This window comes from Larus michahellis, chromosome 4 (genome assembly GCF_964199755.1).
Source record: "Larus michahellis chromosome 4, bLarMic1.1, whole genome shotgun sequence".
NCBI lineage: Eukaryota > Metazoa > Chordata > Aves > Charadriiformes > Laridae > Larus > Larus michahellis.
Window position 1 is genome coordinate 76,651,596 of NC_133899.1, and position 27,667 is coordinate 76,679,262.

A 27,667-nucleotide genomic window follows, 5' to 3' on the forward strand; every position below is an offset into this window, starting at 1 on the left:
CCACCTGGAGACCGACAAATGACCTGGGAGCAAAGCATGCGACCCCAAATTAGCGAGCCATTCCTGGCTGTGCCAGGGGCTTCTTGCGTGGCAAGTTGCTTCAGCCTTAGCAAGCCATTTCGTCCATCTGCACCCTGGTTCCCCACACCGAAAAGGAAGGGGATGCGATTTTACTCCATCTCGGCTGCTTTGCAGATTGCGCTGAGGAGGAGCCATGGCGGGGGGGGGACACGGTTGCGCTCCCCGTGTGGGCTCCGGGTGCTGTCTGCCCCCCGCAAAGGGCTCAGCTTCCAGGCGGTGTAAGGGAAGCCTCAAGCTTGTGCAGCGTGAAAACACGTTAAAAATCTCTAATCATCTCCCTGAATCATAAAACGGCTAAATTCCGTTACGCTTTCTTGGCAGCATCCCGCTTCTTGTTAATAATGGTGGTATTTCACCGGCATCGCGGCGCGGGCTCCGCCGGTAGCGTTTTTGCAGCTTCTCCCAGCCCTGGGGCTCCCGCGGGGTGGGAAGCAGCATCCCGGCAGCAGGAGCGGCCGTGGCCACGGGAAGCAGCGCTGCTAAAAATACAGCATTGTGAAACTGCTGGCACCTCCGCTTCCCTCCGCCGCCGGCTTGAGCCGCAGGATGTCTGCTTCGCTTTGACATGCCTGGCGAGACACCCTATAGCCAGGGCTACTTCTTCATCTTCCTCTTCCTCCCTACCAGGAAACCTGTTTTGGAGGGGGGTGGAGGGATGGGAGCAGGAGGAAAAGGGCTGGGGGCAGCAGAAGGGATCAGGGGATGATGCATGTCCTGGTGTACCCGAGTGCCCAGGGAGCTGCGGGGTTATGGGGTGCCCCGCGTTAAAGGGGAGAATGGGGCTGTTCCTTGCACCCCTAAATCATGGGAATATCTCAAGGAGGGGAGGGGTGACTGAGCTGTGAAAGATGGACTTGTTCCCTTGCCCCACGGCTGGATCTGGGGAATTTTAAGGCAAACAGCACAATCCAGGAGGGAGCCCCGTTAGGCGCACGGTGGATGGGGCAGCAAACTGGGCTGCATACTGATGCTCAGACAGTGATACCCCATTGTGTGGGGTACCACCCCGTCACCTCTCGGGGGGCTGGGGGCTGCTTTTTCCCCTCCCCTGGCCAGCATCCGATGGGGGCTTTGTCTGGCCGCGCCAAGCGGGTAAATGGCGTCCCTGCGAAAAGCAAGCCTCGGGCAGGCAGGATCCAGCTGGAAAAGTCTGGCTGTCTGTGGAAGAAGCAATAAATCTCTGGAAGCTGGAAAATAGCAGTAAAGAGGAAACGCCGGAGCCTGCCGCGGCACCTCTGCTGTGCCGGCAGGCTGCTGGGGGTGCCGTCTCCAGGGCCAGCCCCGTGGTGCGGCGGGGATCCTGCGCTCTGGACAGGGCGCCCTTCTAGGGCATTTTTGGAGGATTTTTGAAGGGGCTGGGAAGGTGGAGGAGGAAGTGTTATTTTCATCGAGGGGTCATTTTCCTTTGGGATTTGGGGGATGTGTCTGTGGGATTTTATTGTTGTTATTATTGTTTTTTAAACAAGGGCATGCAAAAGTGCAGGCTGGGGAAGGCGGCAGAAGGAGAGCGTAAAACACTCCAGAGCAAAGGGAAGCATAAGGCTGTAAAAGTAGCCAGGAAAGTTAGTAGTGCTTAAAGCGCTGGAAAGTAATCCGGATGGCTGGAGCTGGAGTCCGAGGTGTGTGTTTCAGCAGCGTCCGTCTCTGCAGGCGCCTTTGGGGAGCAGCCGGTGGCAGGGGGGGTTGGCGTGTGCAAGGCAGATCGAAGAGCGATGCAGCGCTGGCCTGGCTGAAGCTGCAGCTTTTAGATGTTTGCTTTCGTTAAAGCAGTCCCCAAAAATTTCAGTGGGGAGCGGTGCTGGGCACGGGGGGTATATCTGCAACAAGCCATGGCCCCAGCCTCTGAGACATTGCCAGGCATTGCCGTCTGACTAGCTGGGCAAGCACAGGGCAATGTGAGGTAGCCTGCACGAGATCATGGATACCTACGGGGGCGGGGGGGGAAGGGATATTTAATGTATGAGGATGTGCAGCCTGGAGACCAGCGTGATGCTGCCAGCGGTGGTTGGAGCTTTTCTGGCTCTTGTGTTGGCAAACAACCGCAATTTTAGGATGGGGGAGGGAAGAAAATACCCAGCTTCCGGAGCAAGTTGTTGTGTTAAAAATGAGATTACCCCAAACAAGGTGCAGCGGAAGGCAGGGTTACTGTGGCGAGCCCATGAAGTTTTCTCCCTCTTGTCTTCTTTCCTTTGGGAAGAAACATGTCTTTATTTTGTCCTGCGTGTCTTGGTGGTGGAAGGATGTATGGTTTTCATGGAAAAAGTTACTCATCGTAGCCTAAACCCTGTTTTCATTAGTAAGTGAACATTGCTGTCTCTTAAGAAATCCAGCTGCTGTTGGATTAAAACTTCCATTCGGAGGTCCTCTGTGATCTCTTAAAAAAGCAAACGGAGTCAGGGATGCGGGAGGGACGGATGTGTGGTGTTCCTGGTGGACATTTGGGCTGAAACCATGAACATCTGAAGAGGGTTCAGCTGGCTGCCGTAGGCAGACCTCGCCTCTGGGGTGGGTTTGAGTCGGAAGAGGCTCTATCCCTTCAGCCGATGCTCCCAAATGTTTAAGAAATATTCTGAGGATAGCATGCAGCCTGCTTTCGATTCTGTGTTGGGTGTTTTGGGGCACATTTAGTTGGAAAGCTGCTCCTGGCATTGGTGTCACCCAGCCTCGGTGGCCGGGGGTGCTGGGTGCGGAGGGCAGCGTGCCGGGGCACAGCATCGTCTCCTGGCAGAGGGAAAACCAAACCAAAAAGGGCTGCAGTCAGTCTTTTCTTCGGCTCTCCCAGCCAGCACAGAACCCCCAGTCTTCCTCAGGGTCTCCTCTCCCCTGGGAGCCACCGAGAGACCTCGACTTTGAGTGGAGCTGATTAATTTGGGGACATTCTCCTTCTCCCGAGAGGATAAACATGGGCTTCGTTACGTCCTCAGACAATGAACGAGCCATGCCAGGCTGGATTTGGGTAACTTTCTGCAAAGTCACGGGCTGCCTTATTTGGAGCTGGATTTGAGCACGGACCAGCTTTCGTGACTTTTCTTCATAGCGAGTGTTTGGAGAAGTTCGGGCTCTCCCAAGCATGAGGGGGATGAGGGACCGTGCCGGTGGGGAAGTTGCATTGGTTGTTGTGGGAGAAGTGGTAAAAGCTGATTATTTCGGTGGCAAATCAGGGAAAGGCTTGTAAAATCTTCCCTCCCTCTCCAGAGTGGGGGTTTTCTCCCTCCAGTAAGTGGAAAAGCCCCGAAGTCAGCTTATCTTGTGAGTTTTGAGCAAACTGTGTGGCTTTGCCCCAGCTTCGATGGCACTCCTGTAAAAATCTCCTGTCTGGGATTTGTGGAAGTGAGCAAGGAGGAAACCCACCGTCTGACCTCCCGAGGGGCAAAGCCAGATTCCCACCGACGGCCCGTCTGGCAAATCCCAGTCCTCGTGCGTTCACCGAGGCTCTGCTGCGCTTGTGCAACTGGAGAAGACTTTGCACTTTTACTGAACAAACTCTCTTTTTCCTTTTTCTTTCTCTTTTCCTTTTTTTTTTTTTTAATGTGACCTTCATGATGCCTCTCAGATGCCTCTGACCTGACTCAGACCCATTTGAAAAAAATGGTGCTTCCACTTCTGTACTCTTTGCTAGTTATCTTCTCTTTTTTAAGATGAATGGCTTTTCGAGGATTTAGGACGCTCAAAATTAAATCAGTGTTTGAACAGGCGCTTCCAGCCTTTCATAGTAGTGATATTGAATTCTTGAGGGTTGGGGTTTTTTCACAAGTGTGTTTATTTCCCCCACCCCGCCCTTTCTTTCATGGTTTTAAATGGAGGGGGTGGGCGGTGTGTGTCATGGAGAACACAGCGAGTCCTGCTGGAAATGCTCTGGCTGGAGTTCCTCTCAGTGACACCTTCCCCGCTCCAGGGCCCCTGATCTGCTCCCGTCCTCCGCTGCCGTTCCCCACCCTTCCCTGGAAGAGAAAACAGTGAGGAAGACAGTCATGAAACTTCCCGTTATTTGGGCATAAATATTCCGCCAAGGCGGTGGTTCCAGCCTCGTGGGCTCGCAGAGCTGCTCAGCTCCATCGAGTGTCTTCATGGTAGCCTCCAAAAGCAGCGTGGTGTTGTGGTGGCCTGAACCGAGGGTTTGCTCTGCTTCAGTCCCTGGATTAGGACGTTAAGGAAAGCCACACGTACCGGAGGAGTGGGAGAGCAGGGTCCCAGCTCACAGCCCGCCCACAGGGACTTGCGTTACGGTTTCTCTTTTTCTATCCCTTTAAGAAATTAAACAGGCAGTGAACCAAGCAGTGGAAGTAATGTCCACCGGGGTTCCTGTGCTCATGGGACACCTAAGATGACTAAATATTAATCAAATTGATGCTGCGAGGGCAGCTGAATCCTGGTCTGTTCCCTCCTGATGTGGGACATCCCCGAGACCCGTAGGGAGGGGAGGAGTGGGATATAACACAGAGATGCTGCTGGAAACGTTGCCAAGTCCCCCTGAGTGTGGTTTCTTAGTCATCTGTGTGCTCCTAAACACTCTGCCGAATGTGAAGATGTGGACATCGCGAAGAGTGTGTTGGGGGGGGTTGGAGGTGTTTTGGACCCCCTGCGAGCTGGTGCGGCAGCAGTTCAAAGCCACGATGTCTCTGCTCTTGCTGTGTATTACCGGCAGTTTTGCTGCCTTTTGGTGTCACGTTGGTGGGACAGGTCTCCCCCGAGGCAGAGCAGCTTTTGGGCGTGCAGAAAGCTCCGACCCACTAGGTCTGCTCGGGCTGGAGCCCTGACCCTGGGTGGGAAGTCGTGTGCATGTGAGACTGTGGGCAGAGGGAAGAACTGGTGGTCCCCCCCACTTTCTGAGCCACAGCCTCCCCGTCCTTCCTACCTAGTTCTCAGCAGATCAAACAAAACCCAGTTTGTACATCACAGAGAAATGAAATGGGGTGATAACAGCCCGTTAGGAAATGGGAGTAATCGGGGCTGATCCTAACTTCTGTTGAAAAGCTATCCTAAAAGCTTCAGTTCCACATCTCGTGCTTCCTGGATAAGGCTGGGATATTTTACTACTCATTTTAATAGAGTAGTAAAATACCTCTTAGGAGAGAAAGCACCTGCAGGAACTGGGAAGGGCTTTGCATATCCCCAGGATGAGGGGTCTTCTCATAAAGCGAGGAGGATCGTGTGGCTCGTGGTACGGGGCACAAAGCACGCTGCAGGGGTGGGACGATGGTTGGGAAGGATGTTCTTGTATGCGAAAGGACTAAATAAGAATTTGCAGAAAGGAGAAAAGGCAGGCACCTACTGCCGCTCTAGGTCCGACGTGATGGGTAACGCCTGCGTCCCTCTGCTTTCTCCCCAGCTGGCCGGAGGCATCATCCTGGGAGTGGCCCTGTGGCTCCGGCATGACTCGCAGACGACGAATATCCTCTACCTGCAGCTGGGGGACAAGCAGGCCCCCAACACCTTCTACGTCGGTAAGTAGGTCTGGGGGATGCTACCGTCGCTGCCTGGGCGTCGTGCCCCAGGGTTGGACTGCAGCGTGCCCAAAAGCAAGGTGGAAAGCTCCGTGCTCCCAAAAGCAAGGAGGTCGGACTAAAAATACCTCCCGCTCCCCCCGTACTCCCCAGAATATCTCCTGCCGTGCCAATCAAAGCCTTCATTAAATGTCGGCTGTGGCCCAAGCACAGAATCCAAAGTCACGGCAGCTAAAAGCACGAAAAGACGTGTTGCAGCATAGTAGATTTTCTCCGGTGCTGTTCTCCACTGCAGTCTCACTCCGGAGCGTGTTTGGGAAGAGGGGGTACTTCTTGGAAGCGTGTCTCATTTCCTATCCAAAGGGATGTAAAAGTAGCCGACGGAGCGGCTGGCAGCGGCAAGTGCAGCTCGTCGAGCTCGTGACTCATGTTCTCCAGGAGGGGCAGGTGGAGCCTCTGCGTGTTACGGTTAAGCTTGGCGTGGTTTTTATTAAATTGACAGCATGCCGGCTTGCTGGAAGATGAAACCCCCTGTTTTTGCCCTGTTCTCCAGTGATGCCTCGCGGGCAAGGGGGAGCAGCTTGCAGGAGGGGCTGGCTGCCAGACAGGGGCTGGCTCGGGGTGCAAGCGTCTAATCCAATGCCCTTTTCTCACCTGTAGCTGAAGTTATCTTCTGGGAAGGGTTTTCCTTTGGTTTTCCCTGCTTGCCCAAGAAGCAGCATGCCCGAGCCCTTCTCCCCGGCTGTGCCTGGTTATAGTAGATGCTCCTGCTGTAAATAGCAGCGGGTTTTCCTCTCCCGCTGTCTCCCCTCTCTTGCCTCGCCGCCAGAGCTGTATTTATAGCATTTCCCTCTTGTAGATTTTTCAATTTGAAAAAGAGAAAAGGGAGCTCTTAAGAAGTCAAACTTTCCTTTCCAAGAACCAGCCCAAACATCTCCTTCCTTCTGGGCGCCAGCAACTGATGTCTCCCTAGTCAACACATTTCTCCCAGTACCGGGGGGGAATGGGACCCGGAGCACTGGGGCTGACTCCTCCCCTCCCGCCTGTTGGGCATCCTTTGCCCTTCCACCCTGCGTTGTTTCATCTTTGTCCTCGGCCTTTGCTGTGTAGAAGGCAGTGGGGAACGGAACGCAGATCCCGCCACCGTGCTGACTTTCCGATGCCCGTGAACAGCCCATGATTTGAGGCTGGCTGTCTTTTTAAAGTTATATTCAGCAACAGATCGGCCTGGATTCCTTCTGGCAGCTGTAATTTCCATGCAGTAATAACAGCAGAGCATTTCTTTCAGCTGCTGCCTCTCCCAGCCAGCCCTCTGGAGTCTGGGATTTCTTTTTGTTTTTTCTTTTTTTCCTCTTCCCCCCCCCTCCACCCCCGGCCGATACTCCTTCCTTTTTCTCCTCTGGCATCCAACATACACATGCACACAATGTTCCTGCTTCGGGAGCAGGAACATCTCTGGGGTTGGGGTTGGCCTCCAGAGTTGGAGGGTTGTTTTTTTTTCCCCTTGCAAACCACTTTTTGATGTCTGGCGCAGGGCACTGGTCCCGAGATCTGTCAGGAGGCTTTTAAAGGTCGGCCAGGCTTTGCCACGGCACTGCAGGACAGGGGGAAGCAATAAAAACTGTCAGAGGAGGAAAACTTGGGCCATGGGGTTTGTACTTGGTGAGGAGGGAGACTGGGAAAGTGGCGCTTCGGTGTCCTCCTGGTTTCTCAACTTTTTTCAAAGTTGAAGCTGTTTTGTTAAAGGCTGTTTTCCCAGGGCGCCTGTACATGTTACAGGAGAGGAAAAATAATTAACATAGCAGGTCGGTGTGTGGGATTGGATGGTAATGAGGAAGCGGGAGAGGGAGAATGTGGGGAGCAGGGCAGCCGCTGGGTGCCAGGTACGATGCCTTCAGCCTGCTGCAGAGCTTAATCTCTTCCCAGAAATCAGGCAGGTTTGCACCACGGCAAGCTCAGGTCTCTTGGTTGCAGCTCTCGTTGGCGGGTTGGGCTTCTCCCCAGGCCCCGCTGCTGAGTTTGCTGACGGCGATTTTCACAGATGGATTTTCACAGAGGGACTTGTGATACTTGGGAAGGAAAGGGCCCGGCCGTGCGCGGGAGCAGGAGGAGAGGAGCAGTCCTTGCTCGGAGCATCCCTTGCAGCACCCGCGGGCACAGGCGACTCTTCCTCTGCTCGCCCATCCGGCCCACGAGGAGGGACCTCCTGGGGTTAGGGTTTCCCGCAAGCGGTTCCCCCCCCCCCCCCGCAGCGATTTGGCACCGCATCCAATGAGTTGTCTTGTGGGCTGGCTTGGGGAGGGTATTAAATGAGCTCTTATTCGTGGGCTTTTCCTCAGCACGGCTCGCAAACCATCTGACCCCCTGACCACTTGTTGCGGTCTTGGCTTTTGGCACTTCCATTTTGGCCGTGGACCCAGCGCTCCAGCAAATGGCAGGTTAACCGCTTCGCTGCTGTAAAGACCAAGTGGTACCAGGGATGGGGAAAGCTGGAGCACCGCGGTTTCATGTTTTTGTGACTGTAAAGGAACCACTTGTTCTTCACCTGAGCTAGGCTTATGGTCTCATATGCGTTTATTTGCTTGATTTGTAGTTGAAAAACTAAAACCCTTCTTTCTTCTTGCCCGTGTGTAACACTGTGTCTGAAGCGCCCTGCGCGTCTGGAGGCCAGGCGAGGTGTCAATAGCAGGTCAGAAAGCGTCCTTCAGGGTAGATAGAGGCATTGGTAAGTTGGATGCTAACAACTGGTTAACCATTTCTTAGATATTTATTGACCCTACACATAAAGTACCTTTTTTAAAAAAAACAAACAAACAAAACCACTGTGATTTTTTTTTTTTGAGCTACAAGAGCCTGTGGGGGGAAAAGGCAGAGCTGGTCCATCTGTGCAGATACTGGTACGAACTGGAGCAATCTGATCGCTCCACAGTAAGTTGCTGCTGTGGTGTCAGTAGTTTTAAAAGCCCCTGGGGATCTTGAGGAGGCTAGACTTACTGCATTCGCCCCGTCTCGGTGGGATGATAGTGAAGATAATGTGGCAGGGGAAAGCCAGGATCCCCGTCCTTCAAGGATGCACAGACACGGCTGCTGCAGGCAACATACTTTCAGCAGCGTGGGAACAAAAGCCTCGGCTCCTGTTTGCCTTAAATCCCCATCCCTGGATTTCACATTTCCCCCCTTGCTGGGCCGCCTGGGCGCTGGGAGCATCGCTGGGCGCTCATCCCTACTCCCTGCCCTTCCCGCCCTTCATTCCCATCGTTTCCCTGAAGCTGCGCTGAGCGGAGCGCGGCAGCTGGATGGTCTGGGCTTCGTTCTCGCCCGCCAGATCCAAAATAGGAAATCTGCCTCCAGCTGCTCCCAGCAAGTGACAGGGCGACATGACCCGCAGCTCTAATTAGCTCGGCCCCGGGAGCGGGGCCAGCCAGGAGGAAGAGCGCGAAGGCATCCAGAGCTGGGCTGCAGTTTTCCGTGTAGCTCTGCGGGTGAGGAAGGGGGCGGTTTTGCTTCTGTTCAGTTTTTTTGTAGTTTATTAGTAAATCCCCTGCCGGCCCCCGCCTTGGGAGGGGCGTGAGGTTTGGGACAGGTGTGCAGTAGTGGCTTAAACTTGGCCACCGAGGTGGCTACTGCCACCGCTCCCATTCCCCGCCATCCTGCTGGGTATTGCTGCCCCAGCAGAAAGGCAACGGTGGGTTGGGTTATTTTTAATTTTTTATTTTGGGTTTTTTTTTTTTTACCCTAGCAACCAGGCTGGTGACTGTGTGTGACCCAAGCAGGTCAGGCAGCAAAGCCTGTGGGAGACAAGGGGGGGACGGCTGGGGGCAGCAATGGCTTTGGGCTAATTTTAAGGCCACGAGTGTGCCTGCAAAGCGGCGTGCTGTGGTGGCGCTGGCTAACGAGAGCACCGGCTCTCTAACGAGGTGAACCACAGACTCTATTCACCCTCCTGCTCTGTACAAATACAATCCAGGGTCGTGATTTCTGCCCTGGAAAGGAGTTCAAGTCGCTTTTCACGTGGCCCGGGCTGGAAGAAATGGGCCAGAAAGCACAGGGATGCTTCGGAGTCTTTCTCACAAACGAGTACGCGTCTGCGTTGAACCTCAATTGCATCTGCACGCTTGTCCTTGAAGTCAGCATGATGTCCGTCGCTGGCAGGCTTTTGTGGGTGTCCCCAGGGGTTTTCTTTGGAAGTAGCATCATAAGGCTTTGCTGGCCTGGGGGGAGTCTGACCCTCATGGGGAGAAGGGACTGCCGAGCGGCAGCGCGTACGCGGGTAGGGATCGGGATGCCTGCCTGAGCTTCCCCAGGGATTGCTCGCTGTGAGGACGCTTTGGCCACTCTTGCCGTGGGTCCAAGATGTGGCCAGCAGCGCAGAGCACCCCAGCCCATCATCCAAACGGACTTGTGTTGGCTAAGCAGTCATGGGGGAGAGCCGTCCCTTCTATCTATAACAGTGGCTTTTTTTCTTAACTGGCCTTCTCACGACTGCCTTGGAGAAAAAGCAGTGATGTCCAGGGTTTGAGAGATGTGCTTTTTGTTTCAGAGGGGTTGGCACTGAGTGCTGGTGGGCTGCAAAGGCTCTGGAAGCCGTTGACACAGCGAGTGCGGACCTGCCATGAGCAATGCAGAGTTCTCGGTTTCTCTTCTTCATGCTCCCCATCCTTGTCCCCATCCCTCCAGAAACATTAGGCATCTTGTAAAGGTGGGACCAACTTCCGTATATCATGGGGTTAGACTCAACAGCAAATCTTTTGCTAAACTTTTTGTGAAAGTGCTAGAGAAAAGTCCAAGAGTCCTGGTTTCTGGGTCCTGTAATAAACACTGGTGAAAAAACACCTTCTGTTTTGGCGTGAGGCTGCAGCAATCCCTGCGGATGCACACGGCTGGCTCGGCACTGGGTTCTTCTCTCACCCGTTTGTGCTCTACTTCTTCAAGGCTCTGTGTGTCGGTGGTTTCCCAGTAGAGACATGAGCTGTGGCCAGGCTTGCATGCTTGGGAGTGGAAACCAAGGCTTTCATTTGGCCTTGAACCACAATGAGCAAGCACAATGGATTATTTAAAAAAAATAATGTATATGTGTGGATTTATTTTAAAAATAGAAGTACATGTGTTTTTCTCTCTTGGAAATACTTATTTACAGTTAAGGATAATTTAATTATTTAGTTCCTTAAAGAAAAAAAAGGCTGAGATTTACTGGTTCTAGATTAGTCTCTAATCACTGTCAGATCCAGTCGTTCAATAATAGTGGGATTCTTTTTAAAATAGTAGTTTTGAGGCAAAACACTTTGTCAGTACTTCCCTCTAAGTATCTGGCTTCTACCATATAGCTGACAATACAAACAATCCTTTTTTTTGTATTCTTATAATAGAATTCAATTTCTATTAAAAAACAACTTGTAAGTAGTTGTAATTCAGTCTACCGTCAGCGTGACCCGCTCCTGGGATTCATTTACTCTGCTGACTAAAATTGGTTATGACTTAAGGCCATAAATTGGTGCCATCGGGTTATTTTGGGTTCAGATCTATCTGACTACAAACAATGTAGTTGTCCTTCTCCTTTGTCTGCTCCCATTGGCTCTGCCAATGGGGACCTGTGCCACAGGTGGCTTCTTGCTTTTCAAAGCTGTTCAAACCTGTAACTTTGACAGTTTTCCTTTGAAAACCTGCCACGTGTTTAGGCATACAAAGCCCACCAGAAATCCAAATCCAGTGGGATTCAGGCTCTGTCAGTGGGTGAGACCGCAGGGCACGTGGAGATGTCCAGAAGGGTTGTAGGCTGGGGCAGTGGAGCATGGGCCAGCATGTTCCAGCCTGGATCTCCTGTGCTGCGTCACCATTGTCCATCCCAGTGCTGGAGATGTGCCGTAGACCTCATCCCAGCTCTCGCGGGTACGCTGACGTTACAAAACTGAAGTCTCCTTCCAGCGTTTCTCGGGTAGGCAGAAGGGAAGAAATCTGGCTGTGGTGTTTGCAGAATCTGTTTGGGTATGGGTGTGCGTGCACAGGGACCTTGTTTTGGGTTTTCTCCACCTCTTTTCTGACAGAGGTGTGTCCTTTGCTTCCTTCTTGCCTTGTTCTTGCCAACAAGGGCAGCATGTACTGCCTTTCATCTCCCCGTGTGAGCCACGCAGCCCCAGGAGAGCTCTCCATGCTTTGCGACACTGTTGCTGCATCTGGAAGTCATTAGCAGCCACAGAGCAGCAATGTTTTTCTTGGGAAAGGCAATGGAGGGGAACCGAGGGGCATTCCAGTTGTCATCTTCCAGCAAACCCTCTCTTTCCCTGGCCCCCCCCCCCCTCCCCTCACCCCACTTCCAAGAAAGTGGTGGGCTCTGCTGGGCCAATTCCAACAGGCAGCTGAACAAAAATGTCCAGGAGACTCTCCCTCACCGGCTGGCTGGTGCGGCCAGCCCTTTCCCCTCCCTCCACATCCTGGAGGGACTTTCCACTCCCTGTCTGTATCTTGCCCACAGGTCACAAGGAAGCATGTCCTGGTCAGGACTTTTTGGCTATGGAGAGGGTGTTCTTCCAGGATTGGTGGTGTGGGGTTGGAAGGAGTCTCCTTCCCAGCACCGTCTGATGGTGCCACCCTTCCCTGCAGCAGGGGTGGTGGTGAGCCCTGTGATGTTCAGCATCACCAGGGGAGGAGCCACGTCAGGGTGGCACCGCAGCTCACCCTCCATCCCTCGGAGGCTTGCAAAACTCTTGGATGTGCAGAATCTCCCCCCTGGGAGCCTGTCTGTCGGGAGAGGAGACACGAAAATCTCTCTTCCCTCTGCTCTCAGCCCCTTTTTAAAGCACATCCCGCAGGAAGGGCAGGCACGGCTTCGGGAGCCACCTGGGCTTCCTGGGAAGCATGGTGTGGTGCCGGGGGGGTTTCTTTTCGTTTCTTTTCTTTTCTTTTTTGTCTTTTGGAAATATTGCCATGGTGACCTAGGGGAAGAGACTGGCTTCCATTAGCTTAACGAGTTAAAGCTGCTGGGAGAGGTAGGGCACTGCCTGGGAATGCCACGGCCTGGAGCTGCACAGCATCTCTGATGGGGATGGTGGGGCATGGGAGGAGGGCTGGTGGGGGCCGGCACACTCCCTGCCTGTTTTAAGAGGGGTTCTGCTGTGCTTGTTCCTCCTTTTATTTGTTTTTCATTGTTTCCTTTTTTTTTTTCAAGTCTGTTTGTTCTACTTGGGTTTTGTTTTTTTTATTTTTTTTTTTACTTCTCAGCAGGGACAGGACATGGTTTTACAACCCTGCAGGCACCAGCTATGCCGCTTTAGTGCCAGAGCGAGTACTGACATTGAATATTGCCTTTTTCTCTCCCTTCCCTGCTCCCTGAAGTGAGCATCCTGCTTCATACCTGGTCTGGAGGCAAAAGGCCCTCCATGGAGGTATGATCTGCATGACCTGGGAGCTAAACTGGCCTCGTGGCTGCTTTTTTCTCTTTCCCATCTAGCACCATCCAGAGAGAAGTGCTCAATGACTGTCGGTCCCTGGGGTCTGATGTTCGGGGGCTTTCCGCGTGGTGAAGCTTTAGGAGGACCCCGCAGCCCAAAGCAGCGCGTGCCCTGGTTGTATCGGGGAAGGGGGGGATGGCATTTGGTGCGTCGCTGCGGCTTTTTCTGCTGCGTTACATCCTGATACTCTTGAGCGAAGAGATCCTGTCCCTCCTCCTGCTGTGAATTCAGACAAGACCCTGAATCTCTCTGTAACGAGGAGACGAAACTAAGGCTGGTTGGCCCTCTTTCCTAAAGCTTTCTGTTTAAAGGCTCCATCTCAAAAGGCGGATAGAGGACATCAGGCAATATTGACGGCACCCATCCCTGCGAGTCCTCCCGTGGCTTCCCCGCCTCCAGGATACAGGTCCTGCGGCTCAGTCTCACAGTTTGCTTTCGTGGGCGGCTTGGTTACATGTGGCAGCTTTAGCAATCGTGCTTTTACTGCTGCCTTATCAGAGAACTGTGCCACAGGGTTAGAAATCACACTGGGACGTTGCTCAAGGCTGTGGAGGCACGTTGGTACTGCAAACACCTAGAAATTATCTGCTCGCTGTACCTGTTGCTGCGGCGCTGGCAGTTCGGGGGTTGTCTCCTGCCGCCGTGGGATGGAGCAGCATGACTGTAGGCACTGCAGTTTGCATTTCATACCCCTCTGACTTTGTTTTTTGTTTACGGCAAACAGCAATTCTTGTTTTAAAACCCCCGAGAAATCTGCAACACAAACGGGCTGGGAAGTGGCATGCGAAAGGCAGATGGAGCCTTGCTCATGCAGAATTGTGCCAGTCCGGGTGGAGCCCTGGGGGAGCGAATACCGCTTTGGTGAAGGGTTTCTCACCCAGGACAGGCTATCAGGAGTTAATCCCGTCTTGGATGCTTACATAGTGAGGAGGCTTGTGCTGGGGGGAGTCTCCTCGGAGGATAATGTGCCATTCAGGATGGGTATGACAGGTGCCTTGCTTCCAGACGTGGAGCCCGAAACCACGCGGGCCGTCATCCTCGTTGTCTGCCAGGAATGAAAGCTAAGAAGTGTCAGGCTGTTTTCTGGGAAAAGGGCTTGGTCGTTCCCGTCTGGGTTGTGATTGCCATGAAATAGCCCCCCCAGCTGCCTGGCACCCAGTCTGGAAGCAGAGACACCCCCCCCCCAGCCAGCCCCATCCCTTGAGGGGAAGGATGGGTGTGGGAAAACAGACACCATCCAAAGCGTGTGGTTGGGTGCTTTGGTTGCCTTCGTTTGCTTTTGCAGCCTTCGGTGTGGCATTTCCATGGAGAAACACCCTGGCATTCATCACACAAGACTCTATTGTTGCATTAAATATTTTGTGCTTGGTTTTTAAATAAACTCCGGAGCAGAGTCCCGCTCCATTGCCTCCCAGGAGGCTGTAGTGCTCTGGCCCTCCACAACAAAAGGCGACTCCATAACGGACACTTGTTTGTGCCTGGGAATGAAGCTGGCCTTTGTCCCAAAAGCCTTCCAGGGTTTTTTTTTTTTGTGATTTTCAGAGTTCAGGCCAGTCATCGCCGCCCTCTCCCCTGCCTGGCTGCTTGTTCCTGCTGCTCCCACCCCACCAGTCGCATCCGCTGGGCTCCGTTCAGGAAACCGCACGTGGTGCACGGTCGTCTTCCCTTCCCTCCTTTACTTCTCACTGTTTGCTTGCTCGACAGCAGCGCTGGCTCTGGCGAGGAGTTGGCGAAGCACGGGCCGGGAGAGAAACGGGAAGCTGGGACCTGGCTTGCCTGCGCAAGGTCTGCACAGCCTGTCTGGGGTGGAAGTTCAGCAGGTCAGGTTTCGTTTGGTTTTTTTTGAAGCTGCACAAATCCCAGCAAGAAGCAAGTACAGAGGCCTCCAAGAGACTTCTGTAAAATGGCAAATGTCTCTGTTCCCTCTTAGTTTCTGCCATCAGTTGAGGTTCTCGCTGGGCTTTTATCTCCTAATTTTCAGAGCAAAACTTTCCTAGCCACCAGTGGCCCTTACATTTTCCTGATGATCTCAATACAAGACAGGCATTTTTTACCGTGAGAACAATCATTGACTGGAACAACCGCCCTAGGGCCATGGTAGAGTGCCCATCACCGGAGGTTTTCAAAGGTGCTAGATAGTCTCATCTAGGCTCACTTTCTCACAAAAGGTTGGACCAGATGATCTTCCAAGGTCCCTTCCAACCTGGGCTGCTCTATGATTCTGTGATCTCCTGACTGTGTTTGTTCAGCCTGGAAGTTGCCTTCAGTGTTTGTTTTGAAGAATTTGAGAATAAAATCTTCAGTCCATCCATGGGAGTGACCTGGTCATTGGGGTCCCTGCAGCATCATGCTGCTTGGTCTCCAGATGTGCTGCATCAGCTTGTTACCTATCTAGTGGGGTGGTTGGCCTGAATGGTGACTTAGACGTTGAAATGACTTGCCCCCAGCCCAGCTTTGTCTTCTCTCTGCTGACCTAATGTGAGGAGAAGTCAGAAGCTGCTGCGCACAGGGATGAGCAAAGTTGATTTTCCCAGAGGGACTTGTGATGAAGACTCTCCAGCAGGGCCACCCAAGGCAGTAAGATGGAAAAACCTGACGCAGTTTGGGCTGAAAACCTAAACCAGCAGCATCACTGGTACAAGCTGGATGCTGAGGGCTGGCTCTTCGGTATTAGCAGATTGTGGTGACAAGAAGCAGACCTTTTTTTGAGATCACTACTGATACATTGTTCTTCTTGAAACAGTAGTTATGTAGCTTCCGAAAATCTCCATCAGTCTCTCTGGAGTTTGGCAGGCGTCCAGCAGACTGCCTTCATTTTACAGGATGCATTCATGCCTTCCCATCACCTCTAGCCCCTTGGGGGCCCCTCTTCCCCACTCACACCCCAGCCACTGCTCACCACGCTGGCCCTCTGCCTGGCTGCCACCACCAGTCCCTCCACCCCACGTCATCTCCAACCACTGGGATAAAATAACCTAATTCTACTTCAGGCAGGCCCACGAAACTTTAACTGGTGGCCTGTCCTTTCCAAGAAACTCTCCTGGGGGGTTTCTTTTGCTTGTTTTTCCCCTCTCTTCACACCTTCAAGTCAGAAGGTGGCCTGTCCTCTCTTAGAGAGCTTCAACATCCCAACTGCCCATTGGGTTTTTGTGGCTACGGGGCACTGCTGAGACCCCTTTGATACCAGAGAGGCTATGGATGCCCCATCCCTGAAAGTGTTCAAGGCCAGGCTGGATGAGGCTTTGAGCAACCTGGTCTAGTGGGAGGTGTCCCTGCCCAGGGCAGGGGGGTTGGAACAAGGTGATCTTTAAGGTCTTTTCCAACTCTAACCATTCTGTGATACGCATCAGGAGGTGCAACTCATGCTTTTTTTCCTCCTCCTGCTGGCAGTGTTGCCGTGAGGATGTTGGTGTCACTTGCGGCAGAGCCCGTCAGGTTTCATGAAGAGGGGCTTCCTGCGGGGTCAGCGTGCTCCATTGTGCTGGCGCTTCCCCTGCAGCTGGCTTCCTCCCTCCCGCGGCACCTAAATATAGCGGGAGGCGTAGTGCGAGCGCTGTGCCGGTGCAAAACGCCATCCAGAGGGTCCCAGCGCTGGGACAGTGTTTCCATCACCGCCTCTCGCCACGTTGGCCCTTGCGTCGGCGCTTGCATTGTTTGGGTGCCGGTGACTTTTGTTTGAAAGAGGGAAGAAGCGGGAGCCAAAGTTGATCCTTCCCCAAGTTTGACATGTCCATAAAGAGATTTTAAACAAGTCGAGACCATTCTTATCTATCTGGTTTTTTTTAGAGAAGGGTTTAACTTGGCTTGACTCCGCTTTCGGTGCATGCCCTTTAGACTTTGCACTTTAATTATCAGAAGATTGTTTAACAGCTACGAAGATAAGAAAAACCTTAAACATGACAGGCATGTACAAGCAGTTTTAGTCTTGAACTCTGTTTATACTTTAGTGCCATTCCTAAAGGGGAGTTGACAGACTGATTAATAACTATAAAAACATTTTGACTCATAGCAAAAGAATTAAACATTTAATTCAAGGGGTGTCTCCCAAGCAAGATGCTCTGTATTGCTGTTACCTCTGGGATGCCCCATGTACATTTATTCTCATCCTGATGTATTATTTTTTTTCATCACTGTCGGTTAGAATTGGTGACTGCAGTCTTGCCTCATTTCTAATTATTTCTTTGATTATTTTTTGCACGTGTCAAATGGCTTTTGGATCAAAAGTAGGATTCACTTACGAAGGAGTAGAGCCACAGTACTTGAGAATATTACTTACCCAAAAAGGAACTTGATAATACAGTATATAACAGGATAAAGCTGTGGCTTTGGAAAAGGAAACAAATTTATCCGGGCTGGTAGCATCTGTCTGAGTAATCACCATGGTCTCACCAATCTCATGGTTGGCAAGACCATGGTGACTGCTAGTGGCAGAAGACCTGAGCCTTGAGCAAAGCTCTTGTTTCTTGGATGAATAAACTTCCATCCCTCTGTTTCCTGACACCTCCCCCCACAATGCCTAATTTGCAAGCTAAGCTTTGTACTAGTTACGGAGTAAGTTGACTGTGCAAATTTAATAAGTTGAAGAAAAAAAAAAAAAAGTCCTCCTCTCTGTAGAAGAGCTTATAACAAACAAAAGCCAGATTGTATTAAATTAGATGCTTAAGTAGTGCTTTTCCCTTAGTTTTGTGGCTCATCTGTCTAAAAACCAGATAAATATTTGTACGATGTTTAATATAAATTAACCATATGACTTATTGTTTATTTTTAAAAGATATGCTAACTAATAATTTTCATCTCCTCTGCTTAAATATTTAGAACAGTATGTATGCCATGGAAACTCCCACACTGCAGCTTTGAGGATGCTGTAAAGCCTTTTTCTTGCCTGCTGCATTCTCTGCCTATTAGTGATGAAGCTCTCCGCATTTCCTCTAATTTTGGGGGTGATGGGGTTTTTAAGTTTCGGTGTCAGCAGCTTCAAACACTTTGAGGTCTGACTTGTGTATGTTGAGTTGTTCTACTGTGTCTGCCGCCACTTCTACTGGTATCCCCCAGTCCGTAATTTTGCACACCCCTAATTAGCCGCCCTGGGGAGCCAGCATGGACAAGAGGAAATGGCCTCAAGCTGCGCCAGGGGAGGTTTAGGTTGGATATTAGGAAAAATTTCTTCACCAAAAGGGTTAGCAAACATTGGAACAGGCTGCCTAGGGAAGTGGTGGAATCACCAACCCTGGAGGTATTTGAAAGATGGGTAGACATAGTGCTTAGCAACATGGTTTAGTGGTGGTTTTTGTCGGTGTTAAGTTGATGGTCAGACTCGATGATCTGAAAGGTCCCTTCCAATCTAGGCAATTCTGTGATTCTGTGTCCCATCAGGCGCGAGGGTGCTGCCGTACAAAGCTCTATAATAATGCATTTCCCCTTCTCTCCCCCTTGCAGGAATCTATATCCTGATCGCGGTCGGAGCCGTCATGATGTTCGTGGGGTTCCTGGGATGCTACGGTGCTATTCAGGAGTCTCAGTGCCTTCTGGGAACGGTAAGAGGCGCAAAGCTTTGGATGCCGCTTGGTACCATGATGTCCCTGTGGGTTGGCACACACCATCCCTCCCTCACTGGAGACTTCTGCAAGGAACGGGGCTGGGAGGTTGCCTGAGCACGTAGGTGGGAACCAGTTGACCTCTGCAAGGAGGAAGGCAGCAGCGATTTGGCGGAGTGCATCTGTGCCTGGCGTGTCGGAGCTCCGGTTGAGCTGGCAGGGACGCTGCAAGCTCCTGCTTCTGCCTGGCTGCAGGACAGGGGCTGAAGCCAGCAGCATAGCAGAAGAGGTGCGAACAGCAGGATTCCTGGAGATTCATTTTCTCTGTTATGCATCAACGCCCCCCCCATGCTTTTTTCCCCACCACGGTCTCACTGTCTTACCAAGCACCCACTAAACTCTCTGTTTCTTACCTAGTGTCTCCTACAGCTTCCCCTTTCACTCCGTTTCAAGGTTGCCTGTGGTGATTCCAGTTCTTTTAAGGAATCCTCTACTATTTTTATCTGTTTGGACAAGGAAACAGCAAAGATTTCCCACAATATCTTAGCAAGGATGACTAGGTGCATCCTGGAAAATCCATTACTGAAGTGCTACAGGCGTCCTTGATGTGAGGCAGCAGCTCGGGATTCCTGGCATGGGATGAGCTTAATTGTATAAACTGTAGCTACACCAAAAGCCTTTGCCTTGGGGGTGAGGGAGAGCCATTTATTTAAAGCAAGTTCTCACATGTGGTTCAGCTTTAAAAAAAAAATTAAAAAATCAGAGGGTTAAACATTTTTTAAAAAAAATTTAAAAAAAAATTAAAAATTGGAAGGACTTTCCAGTACTTGGCTTCGTGGGGCTGGAAGATTCTTGGTGGTGGTGTAGTGACCCATGGGTGTGGATTCAACTGGGACAGAGGGAAATGGAGCTGCTTTCCCTCGCTCTCGCAGACGGCTTCACCTCTAGTTGCTTCCCTTTCCCGATAAGAAGGGGGTGCTTCTCTCCGGCTTTTGTAAAGCCCTCCTGAAGGCGGGTGGTGGAGCGCTGCTGTAGGAGTTTGCAGGCATTACCGCTGCTGCGAGTAGGAGGAGCCGGTGCACAAATCCGACAGGGGTTGTTGTAGCGAGGTCTGGCAGCTTTGGAATATTTTTTTTTGTTAACATAAGCGATTACAGAACCTGAATTACTCCTCGCTCCCTCTTGAAGTTGGAAAGAGGATTAGAAGGGCAGATGGTACAAAGTACCTGAGGCCCGACAGTGAAACTGGCTGCTTTTGGCTGAAATTAGCAGCTCTAGCCGCTGTGCGCTGCCCGTGTTTACTCACGCCTTGGCTTGCCAAGAGAAGGCTGGAGACGCCTTGCGACAACGCTTTCTGCTGGCCAAGGCTCCCACCGTGCTCCAAGGACTTTTCCAGGCAACGTCCTTCGGGTGTTGCAGGGAAGCAGCCGCTCTCCCCTCTCCCGCAGTCGGCTGATGGAGTGACTATAGGCTTATTGCAAAAGGGGAAAGCACCAGGAACCTCCGCGCTATCAAAATCCCATGCCGAAGGCAGCATGGAAGATGAGTGGTGAGACCTGAGGAAGGGAGGAGGGAGATGCTCAGTATGGAGCGGGCTCTGCTCCCCGGGAAAGGGCTGGGGCACATCCGACCGCCTACCCGGGAGCATCGCTGTGTTCCCATAGTGTCAAGCTGCATCGCTGGTGTTTTGCGGCCAGCTCAGAGAACTGAGTCTGCAGGAAGTTCTACCTCCAAATCTGGGAGAAAGGAGCCATCCTTCACTGGAGGGTAAGCACTGCAAGAGTGAGCCCTAGTGATTAACTAGAGAATTACAGTGGCATTGCACCCGCCCTTTAGGGTTCCTTGAGGGAATGTGGACCCAGTTGTCCAAAGATGTTCCTGGAGAACCAGGGATAGGTAGGTGTTTAAATAGGAGTTGTCTGCTCGGGAACTGGACAAGGACATTGGAAGTCCATTCCTGCTGTCAGGTCAATATCCCTGTTTCCCTTTTGCTGATAACCCTTCGCTCCTGCACGTGACAGCCAGGTCATTCTGGAAGGTCCTGTTTCCTCTGTTGCTGAAGAAAATGTCCTTGAATGTGTCTGGAACAGAGACCGCCCAGGATCCAGGGGCTGTTGTCCCACCCCATGCTGTGATTTTGTCTTCCCCTGACTGCATTCACCACTCCTGCTTCTTTACTTCCATGGCAACTCTCCCATTTGGGGGCTTTTCCCAGGAAGAAGTCACTGAGGGTGATGTTGTCGCGGAGGTAATGTTGGCTGCGTGGAGCATGCCTGTCCGTGCCTTCTCACTCGACTCTCACGTATGAACTTTACGGTTTCCCCTTCCCGGTCTAATAGGTTGACCATCACAACGCATTCCCGCCATCTGAACAAAAAGATGGAGGGAGGCTTTGGGGGGATGGCAGGGAGGAGTGCTGGAGTTGCACAAAGAGGGTGGGACTGTGGGAGAACATCAGTGTTAATATTTATGCAAAAAACTGCAGCAGCCTTGCAGGGCTGTGGATGAGAGCTGGCCATAAATCACACCCTGACGCCCCGCAGCTCCTCAGCAGCTGAAATGTGCTTTTAACCCTGCGCTGGCAATTCCCATCTGCGGAGCATCTGTGGCAGATCAAGAAGCTTGTCTGGACGGTCCTGCAGCCACATGAAGAGGAAAAACGTATCTTGTGGTGCAGAGGGCATCCTCATCCCTGCCAGTCCCTCTGTGGGAAAGGCTCTGCTGATCCATGCTCAGCCCTCCCAGTGGGAAGTCTGGGGTGGCATCCGATGAGTTATAGGAAAATATGTTTGGGCTAGGCACGTGTATGAGAGATAAAATGACGTCAGGCGAGGCCTTGCTCTGATCTCCTCCATCAATAGAAGTGCCGCTCCACACTTCTACCCGTCTAATTGCCGCTTTTGCCTGTAGCCAGATACATTAAGTGTCCCTCTCTTGATTTGTCTTTGCAGTTCTTCACTTGCCTGGTGATCCTGTTTGCCTGTGAAGTTGCGGCTGGAATTTGGGGATTTGTCAACAAAGACCAAGTAAGATGACTCCCAAACCTGCGCTTGTGGGATTGGTAGGCTGGGGCAGAACCGCAGCAGATCGCGGCATGAGCTGTTTTGCTTGCGAGCTGCTCCCAGACTGAGTCACGGGGGCTTGGATTCGTGGTGTGATCTGGGTGGGTCACCTAACTCCTCTTGGCTGAGCTGGCGAACTTTAAATGTGAGCACTTGCTGGTGGCAGCTGCCCCTTAGGGTGTATAGTGCAATGTCTGGAACAAAAATAGCCCTGTCTCGCTTGGGTCTTCTCTGGCAGTCACACCGTGAGCTGATTCATGGATGAAGTCGTGAAGGGAAGCCATCTGCACGGCCTAGGTGCCAAAGAGCAAACCCAGCCACGTGGCCCCGAAGGGAGAGAATACCGTACAGGGAGAGCCTGCGTTGACGGGATTGTTTAATGCTTCCTGCTCTCTGCCAGTATCATATAACCCACTTTGGGCTGTTCGCCTGCCAGGACTGAGCTTGCCGCTGATCAATATGCTGTGCACGCGAGGGACAGAACTCATCTGTCTGTCCCAGGCACCCTGCTAGAGACTGCTCGGATGAGGTCCTCAGGCTGCAGGGGGGTTAGATAAAGGGTAGGGCTGAAAATTGCAGCTTTTCACCTTCCCTTTCTGCTCACCTTCCCCTCGCTATGCTCACATGTGCTCGCACACGCGTAGAGTTTGGTGTCAAAGAGCAAAACTATCAATGCATGGGAACCATGGCCGGGCTGCAGCAAGGAGAGGGCTGGGTGTTGATCACTCAGCCGCTGAGGGTTTGGAGGAGAGAAGGGGACCGCTTGTGCTCAAAGCCAAGGTTAGACTCTCCGGCAGGGTAGGAAATGTGTTTACTTTACTAAGAGGCCTAAGCCAACTGCATAAGTAGGTGGTGGCCTGCTCAGCTTTCACACGCATGATAGGCCACAGATGACCAGCTCGGCCGTGAATGGGAACACCCTTGTAGTCATTCACCGGAGAGAGCATGACTTCATCGGAATAAGCTCTTCCGTGGCTAAACATATTACTATGCAGGCAGGGTGCTGTTTCCTAGCAACTTGAGCGAGGTAATTAACCTTTGCGGAGGGGCTGTGCCTCTTGCAGATGTTAGTTTGTGAATCCTGAAGAGTCAAAGATGTGCGACTGAACCAACACCAAAACAAGTGAAGCCCGAGTGAGGAGGGGCCCCGTGGCTGTCCATGAGCTTGGCCATCAGAGCATAAAGCATAATATTTGGGATTTGCCAATACAAGAGCAATGACCTCAGCCACTTAAAATTAATTTCGCAGTTTAAAATGAGCGGTGGCAGCCTGTTGGCCTCGGCTGCTTTTGCAGCCTTGGTGATGAATGGGCTGTTTGGAAGCCCCCACTGGCGAGGCAGGCAGCTTGATCCTCCCCGCCTCGGTCGCTGGCTTCTCGGGAGCGACACGGGCTGGGAGGAAAGCACTGAATGATCCCAGCCACCAAGAGCCGCTCCCAGCAGGAACACCGTTCCACCTGGGATTGCAGCCAGTCATCTCCTATGAAGCGAGCGCAGGATGCTGTCGCAGGTAGCTGGAGGCAGTCTCTCCCTCAGCCTGCCTTCTCGGAGGTGCTTTAGATACAGGATGGCAAAGAAGTAGGATTATTATTTTATTTTTTTTCCATGTTCCACAATCACACAGTTTCGTCAGAGAACATCATCACCCTCCATAGCGCACTTTTTTGAAACAGTGATGGAGAAATGCTGGGATAATTGACTGAAATCGAGCTGCTTCTTGCTGCAGTTTCTTTTCTCATGTGCTAATCCAGCCTGCACTGCCAAGAGCAGATGTTCTAGAAACCATCTTCTCTTTCATACTTGCTTGCATTTTTTTCTTTTGCTTCTCTTGCATGTCCTCTTTTCATCTGTCTGTCCCAAATTATTGAGGAGAAGCCACAAGACCAGTTTCCCTGAAAACGAGGAGGTTTTTTGCATTGTGGAGCAGACTTCCATGGGTGGCTGCAGTTTACCAGCCCAGGTGGCAGGGCTAGAGTACGGATGAGACTTCTCATATAACCATTTACAGGGCTGGGGTGCCCAGCTCCAGGTAGGGACCCGGCTAGAGTTTGACGTCCATCTAAAAGCACCTAAGCTTTCTGAGCCAACAGAGCCACCTGACTGGGCTTTAGTGTGTAATATCTCCCAAATTCCTGCTGTCCCCGCTGAGCCCAACAGTAAGCCTTGTTTGTCATCCCACCTCCTCCTGAACTCCCCAGCGTGTCCTGGTGGGAAAGGTGTTGCCTGCTTGTTTGGTCTCCATGGGTCGGGTGGTTCAGAACAAGCCGTATCTGCATTCCTGACTCTCTCAGATCTTGTGGTTCACCCTCTGGGGCTTGGGTGTCTTTGCCTGCTAGAGAGAGCTAGCGGAGCACTGGGCTGGAACCTGCTGGCTGGTGGATGACGTTCTTAATATTTGCTGCTCTTGACATGCTGTGGCTGGAGGGACTTGAGCCCTATGAAAGACAGGTCTTTTTTCACGCGCCTGTGCAAATAAACGGGCTCCAAATCTGTTTAAAAACTGCTCATCTACCTGCAAGTGCCATTAGAGGGAACCTGTCCCCTTCAGGCACATCTGCCGGGTGGGTTTCCTCCTCCTCCTCTGGCTGAAAGGAAGGGTTTTCCCCCCGTCTTTCCTAGATAGCCAAAGACGTGAAGCAGTTCTACGATCAAGCGTTTCAACAAGCGCTCATGGCAGACTCGGAGACGAACAATGGGAGAGCTGTAGTGAAGACCTTCCATGAAACGGTAAGACATCGTCAGTCTCGTTGCACGCTCTGCTTAGGCTACGTGCAGTTGGCCAAAGCCACCGCTGATGGACAGGGTCCTGCGTGCTGTGAATTATACCCGGTTAACTTCTGCCTGCGGTGTGTCCGCGGGTAAGCGGTGAGGAGCGACTGTCAGTGCACAGACTGATCCTCCCCACCAAGGCAGAGGCAATCAGCTGGAACTACGAGTTCTCCAGCAGGGAATGAAAGCAACACTGGATTTTTTTGATGCTTAGGAGTGAACTGGATGAAATGTGTTCTCGGCACTGGGATTTTGCTGCCTGCTTTCCAAGCTCTATGTAGAAACCTCCCCTCCGTAGGAGTTTTTTGCGGCCAGAGGAAATAAGAATGTGAGAGGAAGGAGAAGTAAAAATTGGGGGTCAGGAAAATGAATGGGAAAAGCAGGCTCTAAAGCAGACGATGCTACATTCAGACCTTAGCCTGTGGAGCTTGCTGTTGCAACAGAGTTGTTGCAACAGGGTTGCGCCACCTTCAATATTCTGCGCTTCGCTCTGTGCTGCAAAGTCTGGCCCCAGCTCTTACTAAGTTGCTTTTCATTTAATGCAGCACCCCTGATTAAGTAAAATTCAACGGAAGAAAAACGTTGCTCTGAGGAGCTAATCCAAATACTTCCTCTGTTCAGCAGAAAACAAAATCTCTAGAGAGAGTTGGGTTCACTCCCCTCCAGGATACCGGTGCCAGACCTGCCTGGGGTTGTTGTAGGAAGCAGCTGCGTTGCATGGAAAGAAAATAATTGAATTTAGGGAGTTATTCCTCCTCCCTTGTTTCCTCCTCCAAGATGTCTCCTCGGTCTTGGGTGGCTTCAAAGATGTTTAATGCTGGGGAGAGCATCGCATGAGTGTTTGCTGTCTGCTAATGCTGGGGTTTTGTTGGGTTTTTTGGCCTCTCTCCGTGTAGCTGGACTGCTGCGGTCCTGATAATGCAATAGGAGCTGTCACTCCCCTGTGGAGAGATGACCTCTGCCCAAAGAAGGACTCCATACTGAAAACCTTTCTCGAGGTAGGCATGGCTGGTCTTTGCTCAGCGCAGCTCCTGCAGGGAAACTCGGCTGCTGGGGAGACTTGGGGATTTATTGGGAATTAGATAAAAGGTAGAGGCTTCGTTTATGTGGGGGGTGGTGAGGGATGTTGGAGGTTCCCATCGGTGCTTCCTTTGCTGTTCCTGCTTGAGGGGGCTGGCAGGTGCGGAGGGGTGAAGGCTGGTGGGAAGTCCTAGAGCCAGGACCCAGGAACGCGAGCAGGAGCGGGGGGAAGCAGAGCTGCCTTTCTGGGTGTCGGGGATGGGCGAGGGGGAAGCAGGCCCTCTGACCGGCACGCTTCTCTGCTTCAGACCTCGAGCTGCCACAAAAAAATTGACGAGCTGTTCTCCGGAAAGCTGTACTTGATCGGTATCGCTGCCATCGTGGTCGCCGTGATCATGGTAAGTGCGACTGTGTGGCGCCCTGCTGTTGTGGGACGGCGAAAAGCCACCTCAGGGTGTCCTGGTCCTATTCCAGCTGGGCTGGATCCATCTCCCTCTTCCGGATTCCCCTGCGGCTCAGCGTGCAGCACCAGCCCTCGGCACCCCAGCCGCACTGGGATGCGGTGAGACCAAGGGCTTCATTGTCCCCCCAGGGGTTTGGGATGTTAGGGCAGGCGCCCGGCAAGCGCGGTAGAGCAGAAGCACCTGCGGCCCCATCCAGAAGGGCAGATCATCATCGAGGCTCCTCTCTGCCTCCAAAACCGCTTGCTTCTCCAGGCCACCATGTTTTGTCACTGGGATCTGCAGTGGGAAGGGATTTGCTTGCTTTGCCATGGTAGCTTTGCTCCCCGGTGAGCGGTGGGTGTAACGCCAGAGGGATCTCAAAGCGTTTGCTGTGTAGTTGGCAGCTGGGAGGCTTCAAACATATCACCGCCGCTGCCAGCCAGAGAGGGGAGAGAACATCATCTTATCTCGAATTGGCCAACTCCTAATGAAAACAGCAGCAAAGACACAGCACCTCTGCCCTTATTTCGCGTGAGAGTGTTTATGTGGAGCAGAGGATCTCAGGACGGGTGGGGGCTCCCACGTGGTACTGATTGGCGCCTCACCGGTGCTCCTGTGTCTCCCAACAGATCTTCGAAATGATCCTGAGCATGGTGCTGTGCTGTGGCATAAGGAACAGCTCCGTCTACTGAGTCGTGAGAGCCAAGGGGGGGAAAGGGGGGAGCAGGGCAGACGGCGCTAGAGGGGACCCCAAGTGCCACCAAGTGACAAGGAGACATTTCAACAAAAGACAAAGAAAACTATGTATATAAATACTTCCAATATTACCATACAGTACTTATCATTTTTATTTCGAAGTACTTTTTTTTTTTTTTTTTAAATAAATAAAACTTTCCCGTATCCTTGTGGCTGAGTTAGTTACACATCAGTTTTGTGTGATGGGGAAAGCTGCTGTAGCAGGAGGTCGAGTCCTTCCTCCCCCTTCCCCACCCCCCCGTAACTCAGAAATGACGTTGGTGGAAGATGTACAGAGGAGAAGGCTGCAGCCTGTTACCAGAAAACTTTGCCTTGGTTTTTACTCTCTTTTTCAGCACCGACTTTTTTTTATATGTATAATTGGATGCTGAAGCAGGATTTAGCGGTTTTTGTTTGTTTGTACTCATCTTTTCCTACCATCACCCCAGCACCCTGGTATTTCCCAGCCGTCCATAGGGAAGCCTGGCTGACTGCCCGAAGCCTGGGAGAGAGGAGAGGAGAGGGTGCAATGTGTCCGGGTGGAAACGCCAGCACGTTGTTCCTTTCCGACCTGTTTGCATCGCTAGGTCAATCCTTAACAGGAGTCACGCTTAAGTTTTTTTTACGCTCTGAAGAGTGAGGATGTTTTTGGTGTTTTGTTTTTGTGTGTTTGTTTGTTTTTTTTTCCTCGGGGCTATAACTTTATAAATTGGCTCGTTCCCACTGATTCATTACATTTAAGGGTCAGTGGCTGGGGGTGAACTTTAGTCCCAGTTTTTCAAATACAAGGAACTGAAAATTAAGTCACTTTTTTAACCTCCTTCAGTGTTTCTTTATAGACATGTTTTTGGAAGAGTCTGGTTCTGTACTAAGTTTCCACTGTTAAGCTAATGCTGGCATACACATGATATTCGAAAAAAGAATAAAACTTTTAAAAAAAAAAAAGTCCTTAACCTTAGGAATCCTGCACTTAACGTATTGCAGAATGATGCTTGGGGGTTCCCAGCCATATGCATACATGTTTAAAGTTTCATCTTTGCATCACTCTCTTGTTCAATGAAATTTTCCTGACTTAACAGCATATTGTCACACACTGTAGCATTGCTGGGAAATTTTCGTAACCTGATTTTGGAG

General features: G+C 51.7%; 1 protein-coding gene across 1 annotated transcript in view; it reads left to right on the plus strand.

Annotated features, from left to right (window-relative positions):
- The window catches only part of CD81 (CD81 molecule), a 33,201-nt gene extending 6,501 nt beyond the window's left edge, over positions 1-26,700 (plus strand). The window contains exons 2-8 of the mRNA XM_074585715.1: positions 5,411-5,525; positions 18,407-18,504; positions 21,456-21,530; positions 24,186-24,293; positions 25,232-25,333; positions 25,664-25,753; positions 26,428-26,700. Coding sequence (XP_074441816.1) covers positions 5,411-5,525; positions 18,407-18,504; positions 21,456-21,530; positions 24,186-24,293; positions 25,232-25,333; positions 25,664-25,753; positions 26,428-26,490 — 651 coding nt within the window. The 3' untranslated portion in view covers positions 26,491-26,700. The remainder of the gene's footprint in view (positions 1-5,410; positions 5,526-18,406; positions 18,505-21,455; positions 21,531-24,185; positions 24,294-25,231; positions 25,334-25,663; positions 25,754-26,427) is intronic.
- Positions 26,701-27,667: the final 967 nt, after the last annotated feature.